The sequence below is a fragment of the Staurois parvus genome, unplaced genomic scaffold (genome assembly GCF_062004578.1).
Source record: "Staurois parvus isolate SC_StPar_1 unplaced genomic scaffold, SC_StPar_1.0 ptg000454l, whole genome shotgun sequence".
Lineage (NCBI taxonomy): Eukaryota > Metazoa > Chordata > Amphibia > Anura > Ranidae > Staurois > Staurois parvus.
In genome coordinates, this window is record NW_028318250.1 from 196794 (window position 1) to 204787 (window position 7994).

The following is a 7994-nucleotide window of genomic DNA, read 5'->3' on the forward strand; positions in this document are numbered from 1 at the left end:
CCTGGTGTTCCTGCCAGTCCCTCTGCTTTCCTATTAAAAACTGACCACACTAGGCATGAGAACACACTGTGGTCAGTTCTTTAGCTGTCCTGAGTAAAGTCAGTGTGCTCTGCTCCAATGGTCAGACTTCTGCTAACCCTCCCCCTGGCACAGTCATTCACTGGGAGGATCAGTGTACTGCTGTCTGTCCTCCCCCAGCTCGTATGCAGCTGAGAACAGAGGGAATACAATCCCTTATTAAAAAAAAAAAAGGGGGGGGGGGTATTTATATATTTTTCTATATCTACACACAAATGTTTTGCCTTTCATTTCTGTTTTACACTGAATGTGTTTTCGTTTTACAAGGTGAGGTTTACAATCCCTTTTTTAATGTTTTATTGCATGGAGCAGTTGAACTTCCTGGATACTGTTGATCTTTTTTTTTTTCCCTCTTTAGTTTATGTATCCAAAGTCCATTTACAGAGAAAAAATATCGCTAGCTTCTGGATGTTGATGATTGTGATGTGTCTAAGAGATAGAAAGTTGATTTTTCAGAAATAAAGACTTTCAGTCTTTAAACAACTACTTCATGTGAGGAGAGATTATTTATACTTCTGAAGTTTTGATGACAAAATTATCATGATATATATTGTGTGTAGTTGTACAGCTTAGTGAACTGACCCGAATGATAGAACCCAGCATTTTAAAATGCAGGCTACTGGTATTGTCTGCTCCAGCAGGGAGTGGTGATGATCAGCACATTACTACACTGCATGTTCTTTCTTTTCAACTTTATTTGAAGTGTCACATAGTGACTTTTCATTTATGTCTCTGCACAGCAGTGTGGTGCATTCACCATTGTGCAGAAATATACAGACCTACCTAATTTTTCCTCACCGCACTGCACATCACACTTCCTCTTGTTGCACATCAACACCCTGCCTCATGTGGTGAGAGTATGCAGGCAGTTCCTGGAGGATGAAGGAATTGATGCCATTGAATGCCCCCATGCTTGCCTGACCTAAATGCAATAGAACACCTCTGGGATGTCCTGTTTTGGTCCATCTGATGCCGCCAGGTTGCACCTCAGACTGTACAGGAACTCAGTGATGCCCTGGTCCAGATCTGGGAGGATCTGTCAGGCATGCATACAAGCACATGGGGGCCATACAAACTACTGAGTACCATTTTGAGTTGCTGCAATGAAATTTCAGCAAAATGGACTAGCCTGCTGCATCATTTTTTCACTTTGCTTTTCGAGGTGTCTTTGAATTCAGTCCTCTGTACAAAATTGATCTTTTTCAGTCCATCAAACGAAGGGGCATCCTTACGTTCCTAACACATTACCCAGTCTGTATCAGTATAGATATCCATCATGATATTTTTCCCCTTTGAGTTCTGATGTGTTTTCAAAGTGTTCCTTTAATTTCTTTGAGCAGTGTAGTTTTTGGAGCTGTATGAAATGAAGATCTTCTGGAACCTCTGGCTGCCTATATTTACTTTTTGGTGCCACTTTAGTGTATTACAGATATACTGAAGGACAACACCGATATGAAAAACATTAAAGCCTCTTAAATAGCAACACAATATAGATTCAGTAGTAAAAGTAGAACATAACAGTTTGATAACTATTTATATTCTTTAACAAAAGAATAAACATTCCACATTAATAATTATGCTACCAAAATTAGTGTGCGCTGTAAATTGCCTCCATGCCCATTCACATGTATGCGGATTGGATGCAGTTTGAACCACATCCAATCCGCATGGCATGTGAAATAACATTTTTTCCTATGGTGCCTGTTCACATATGTCTGGTGCACTGCTGATGCGGATTTAGTGCGGTCTAAAAAAAAAAAAAGAGTCCTGTACGATTTCTAAGCAGTGCGGTCCGGTTCCCGTGTGGTTTACAGGCTATTGACTTCTATGGAAACCGTTTCTAAACCTGATGTGTGAACAGGAAAAAATCATGAGCGGATCCTGTCCTGAACATGTGTGAATTGGCACTCCAGCATAGATTCTCTTTCTTCTTGCTGGAGGCTGCCATTTTGTTGGAGCCCAGAGCAGTCACTTCCTTATTGTTTGAGACCAATGAGATTAAATTATGTAAATTTCCAGCCTTGATTATATGTCCTGGCTTAGTTTTAAGCCAGCCATGCATGGATCAAAATTCAGCTGGATCAGCAGGGGCCGGATGAATTTTGATCCGTGTATGAGCACCCTGGATGTACACAAGTCGATCTACCTTTGTACAAACGGCCTGTGGAGTTTTTCCTGATCAATCAGCGCTGCCAGGTATAGCTGGCAGCTATCATCTTTCTATATTGATGGTGGGGAAGTCTTGCAGCAGGAAGATTTGGATGATTTTTGTCTTTTCAATCTGCTGGTTAATGAATGTATACGCTGCCTTAGAGGGGAAAGTTGACAGGAGCTTTGCAGTGAGGAAGTTCACAGTTCTATGGATGAGGTAGATAGGAGAGAATATCAGGGAGATCAGATAAGACACCGTCCTTGCAAATTTAACTCTTTTTGTGTCTCTCTAGCAGCAGAGTTTGTCCTGTCACCTCTCATGCTTTTACTTTCTCCCTTCTTAATCTGTGTTCCCTCTGCGCCTGTGTTATTTTTGTTTTCTTTCAGCTTATGCAACCGTAAATCTTAAACCTGTCAGCTGATCGGCCTCTAGTGGCTCTGATTCAGACACAGTGCCTAGAACTGAACATGTGTAGAGCAGGGTGAGACCGTGCATTACTGGATTTTAACCAGTATAGGCACTTCATTTTAATGTTTAACATGTTATACCTGCAAAAGGGACCAGCCTGAAGTGATCTAGCAGTACTTAATTTTCTGACTAAAGTTCTACTTTAAAAGATAACTTCACCTTAAAAACGGGTAGAACATGTTCCCACTGCTGCAGAGGTCAGGAATTCTTTATTCTCCTAGAGCAGAAAGGAAACTCCTCTTACAAGCTTTAACCAGTGCTCTGCTGGAAACTGATAGAAGTCACAAGACTGCTCTAACTGCTGATGAGAAAAGGTATTTAGCAGTTTATATTTACCAGAATAATTGCACTTCCATGTTCTTTGTACTGTGGGAGACCAGATATAGTGAATGCAGGGTCCTGGATTTAGTAATGCTTTAAGTGGTTTTGCATTATTACTTAATTGAATGAAGGGAAAGTATAAAAGTTGTAAGGGTTGATGATTACATAATAAAATATATTGTTCTTTTAGAATCACTTTTAATTTTTTTTTTTTCTACCATATCCTCCAGATTAGGCCAAAAACATGGCACTTTGTATGAAATTTTCCACCCAGTGCAGAACTAAACAAGTACTGAAATTTCATGACAAGAAAATTAACTGCATAAAATTTTTTTTGCATTTTTTTTATTGAATTAGTACTGTTCAGAAAAAACAAAATCATTAATAAAAGTGGTCATATGATAGTCAGCTGTTGACTAAAATTCAGACTTTCTGATATTCCTCCACCCAGAAACAGATGATGTCGGATATATTGATGCTAGTATGAAAATTCAGGAAGTATAAAGCTGCTCTGTACAATATTGACATGCTAGCCTGTCAAGAAGAGCAATATTCAAGTTTTTACTTGAAATGGTAAATAGTTTTAAGGCTCAAAGAGCCTTTAAGTCAGTACAGAATTCTACATGGCCAGGCTTTTGTGCTGATTAGTTGACTGTTGTCCCTACAACTTGTGACATATCCCTGCAGAAGGCAATAAAGCATCATTACCCAGTCTGTCACAGTTTTTTATGGTATGGTGGTTTGGAGAAATAGAGGATGCATGTATTGTACTTTTCTCTAACCATTTTTTTTTTTTTTTTTGTAGGTTGTACATGGTTGGACAAGTGGGTATCATCAGTATAAGAGAGCATCTTTAAGGGATGTAACGGCCTAAGTCTTTCCCCCTTGAGAAGTCTGCACATGGACTGGAACAAACTTCCATACCCTCCTTTTAATTATTTACCATGGGTGTAATTATTTAAATTGACAGGGATTGTTTGTTTAAATTAATACTCTGCATTTACAAGTATTGAAAAGCCTGGTGTATGATTGCATGTGAATATATAAATTGTGGTATATTTGGCTATATACACAATTTTTTTTATGTTCATATGTTATACATACTTTAATGGCTCTTTAGTACGTAAAAGAAAAAAAAAACAATTTCAGTTTGGGAGGATGGCGATTAAAAATCCTTAAGTGTAGGATGTATGTAGACCTCAAGTGTCCCACAGTTAGGGTCTCCAGAATGTCCCCTCTACTTTCTGCATTTGATGTTTCTGCCTGTCAGAAATGAGAAGTTTAAGTCTCTTATTTGAAAGTTAATTCTCATTTCTGAGTAAGTTAATAGGAAACGCTCAGACACACTGCCAGAAATGCCATAGAAAGTGAGAAGAGGAATTACTGGGGATCTTCAGGGTGGATCTTGTATCAAGGAAGCATGAAGAATGCCATTGCTGACTTACCCTTTTAAAAACATGGATTTCCCTAGCTGCAATACTGATCTAAGGGCTTCAGTACTTTCTAAGTAATTGACATGGAACTCAGGAGGAGTTCTGAGTTCATTCTGACTTTCCCAATCCTCATGGAGATACCCAGTCAACTAGCAGTTTCAAAAGGAGGTGAGCAATGACCGCTTCCTCACGTCCCTTCATACAGGTTTCATTGAACATCTTGGCTCATGTATAAGAATATTGTCTGTAATTGTTTAAATTGTATGTTTTGAGACTGATGTATATACCTTATGCAGAATTATTTGAAGTTTATAACAATTTGGGGGGAATAATAAAAACTGTCTGAGAGACGTTCTTTCATTTGATGCTGTTGCCCATAACAATCAATCAGCTTCTAATGTTTTTTTTTTCTATAAAACTTAGGAAATGGAAATGTAAAAGCTGATGAGGTGCACTTCACTTGAAACAAAGTTTTTCTCAGACACTTTTAGGAATTCCCGCCTCCTTAGTCATATAATTTTTAGAATCTTTGACAATACCTTTTGCAGAAGGTAATACACACTGGAAGAGTCTCATAGGAAAATGTCTAAGCTTTTTTTCAAAGTTAGACATCCAGTGCTGCTTGTTATGCCTAATTTGTATCAATACTTTGCTGCTATAGCAAATGAGAAAGGAGGTTCTCCAATCATTATCTATATAATTACGTCTAGGCAAGCTTTCATTTAACACTTTCATGTGCCTCAGATGGATCATTCACTAAAGCCAAATAGTCATCAAAAGTAGATTCAAAAGAAGAGCCAAATACAGTAGAAATGTGTCCGATAACTAAATGTTTCTACATGGCTGCTTAATTTTGAGCCATTTATTTATTTTTTAACAATAAAAAGGCTTTTCATCATTTCTAACTTTCACTTTCAAAAATGCCGTTCACTTTCCAAGGGGATTTTAGTCTTTGCTTAGTCAATGGGATGAACCTCTGCTAACTTCCATCATGTGCAAGTAAAAATACAATTTTGTTCTTTTTTTCTTTGTACATTGCTGGATATTAAAGTGAATAAGCAAAGGGAACATTTCCTTGCAAGATAAGCAGCCTGTTCCCCTTTAGTTACTCAATCTCATAAACTGTTTCCAGTTTGCAATATTTTGCAGAAAACATGGAGAGGATGGTCCACGTTGGCTATATATGTATATGTAGAGGAGCAGATTAGAATTTGAAAAAGCAGTAGTATGTACTTACCTCACCTCACTGGGAAAACCAATTTTAGATTATTAGGTTATGCTTTCTAACTGGTTATGTAGATCCGTGTTTTTCAACCTCTTTTTATTTTTTTCAGTCAAGACTCCCTTCACAATTATTTTCAATCTCAAGGCACACAAGCGGCCAGGGTCATACACATGTTGTGGCCGCAACATCAATTATACCCCCACTGAACATGACCCATCTAGGTGAATGGTGCTGTGCTCTAATAAAAAAAATATATATATATATTTATATTACACTTCCATATACAGCTCATACATTGCTGGGTGAAAGGTTGGTTTAATTTGTTGCCTGTAGGGGGAGGCAGAGAGATCATAAAGATGCCTTCCCCTTCCACTGATCTGCCTGTTCCCCTGTTTAAGCTCCAAGTGTCTGAATGTAACATTTGAAGCTCTACTTGTTTATCTATATTTGGCTAAGACCAGCAGAGCTGGCACACTGTACATTGTCACACTGAGCTTGATCCACACCCTTTTCTAGGGTGATCTAGATGCAGTCTAATTATGTTTACTTGAAAGGCAGGTCACTATGTTATCCAGGAGAAAATAAATTCAAAGTAAAGTGGTTTTAAAGCTTTGGGGTTTTTGTTTCTTTTTTATTAAAATGACAAACATGTCATACCTGCTGTGTCCAATGGTTTAGCACCGAGCAGCCCCGATCCTCCTCTGCTTGGGTTCCCCCCAGCCCCACTGCCGAGTGCCCCAGAACAAGCTGCTTTTTCTGAGGGCACTCGTGTGTTCGCTCCTAAGTTGGCTCTGTATGTCCATAAGACACAGCATGGCTCAGCCCTGCTCCCAGCTCCATCCTCACTGGCTGTGATTGACAGCAGCAGGAGGCAATAGTGCCAATGAGGAGAGGGAGAAACGAGCCTCTCGTGCACAGCGCTGGATCAAGATTAGGCTCAGGTAAATAATAAGTGGAGCTGCACACTGAAGGTTTTTTACCTTCATGCATAGACTGCATTGAAGGTAAAAACCTTTGGCCTCTAGAATAAAAATGATTATGGTATGAGGCATTGCTTCTTGGGTTAGCTTTTCCAACTGCTTTTGCTTGTGTGAGCTGGTTCTAGTAGATTGATTGTTCTAATTTATGACTTTGGTATTAAAGTATTGCCAATTATAACATAACATAGTGGTTTAAAGAAGACATTTACCCAGATCTACTGTTTTCTAAGTTTTCAGTGCAGCCTTTCTGTAAGATTGTACTCCTCTTTGCAACAGCTCTGTGAAGGACTATTTTACTATTATACTATTTTATTTTCAAAAGATTTACAATTCTGCTTTGCAAGTTTTGTGATTTACACACTGATGATGCATGAACAAGACCAGATGAACAGAATAGTCAGTCTTTTTGCAACTAACACAGTTCACAGATTTGTATTTCTGTGTATTTAACTGTTTGTCTGAGGTTTTACTTTTAATTATGTAGCCATAACATTTGCAGGTTGTATGGAAAATTACTGGAGGAACAATGACTGCATCTCAATGCAGTGACTGTTTGGCAGTGCCATTGTATTCAGGCAGCCGCTGAACAACAGCCAGCAGTGTATATTCCTCCATCCCCAAGATTCTCTTGTGGCCTGAGCAAGAAAGGTGTCTCAGCGTATTGTAGCCTTTACTCTCCACTCACAGATATCATTACAGATCCTCCACTCTGTTTGCTTTTGCTTCAGTTTAAAGATAATCTAAGAGGTACCTGTGTCTGAGAACCAAGTCTGCTTCTCAGTAAGGGTGGAGGTGTCCATACTATATACATGCTATTAGGGTATAATGTTGTATTGTTTTTTTCCTGCCATATGTTGCTGTGTGAGATTAATATTTTGTAATTAAGAAATGTAAGTTATTTTATAAACTGTATGAATGATGCTGAAGGTTTGCCTTTTGTGGTATGGATGTAAAATGTTAAAAAGAAAAAAAAAAAAAAGAAAAACTCTATTGTTAACATGTAAACGTTGAAGTAAACGTTCTTGTTCAAAACCTTTTTCTTTCTTTGATTAATACAAACACTGATTCAAAGGTACAACATTTTTATGAAACCGAGTATTGATGCACAATTAAAATTTGTTTCCGGTCTGTTTTTTAACATGCTTGGAGGCAGGGCTGGGTAAACACAAAATGGCAAAAAGCAACAGGTTCACTTTAATTTAGATCTCCATAAACACATACTTTTTTGTTTTCTTTCTTTCATCCGCTGCTCCATTCAGCCACAGGGTGTTAAAGGAAAGTCCCGTGTAAGCAGCTGGTCGCTTGTAACTTACACAAGGTTAATAACTCCTTTGTGG

General features: G+C 38.3%; 1 protein-coding gene across 2 annotated transcripts in view; it reads left to right on the forward strand.

Moving 5' to 3' along the window:
* The window catches only part of SMIM29 (small integral membrane protein 29), a 50587-nt gene extending 42898 nt beyond the window's left edge, over positions 1-7689 (forward strand). For both annotated transcript variants that reach the window (XM_089688771.1, XM_089688770.1), the window contains one exon: positions 3825-7689. Coding sequence is in view for 1 of the 2 variants with exons in the window: in XM_089688770.1 (XP_089544896.1) it covers positions 3825-3893 (69 nt within the window). In the remaining variant the exon portion in view is untranslated. The remainder of the gene's footprint in view (positions 1-3824) is intronic.
* The last annotated feature ends 305 nt before the right edge of the window (positions 7690-7994 follow it).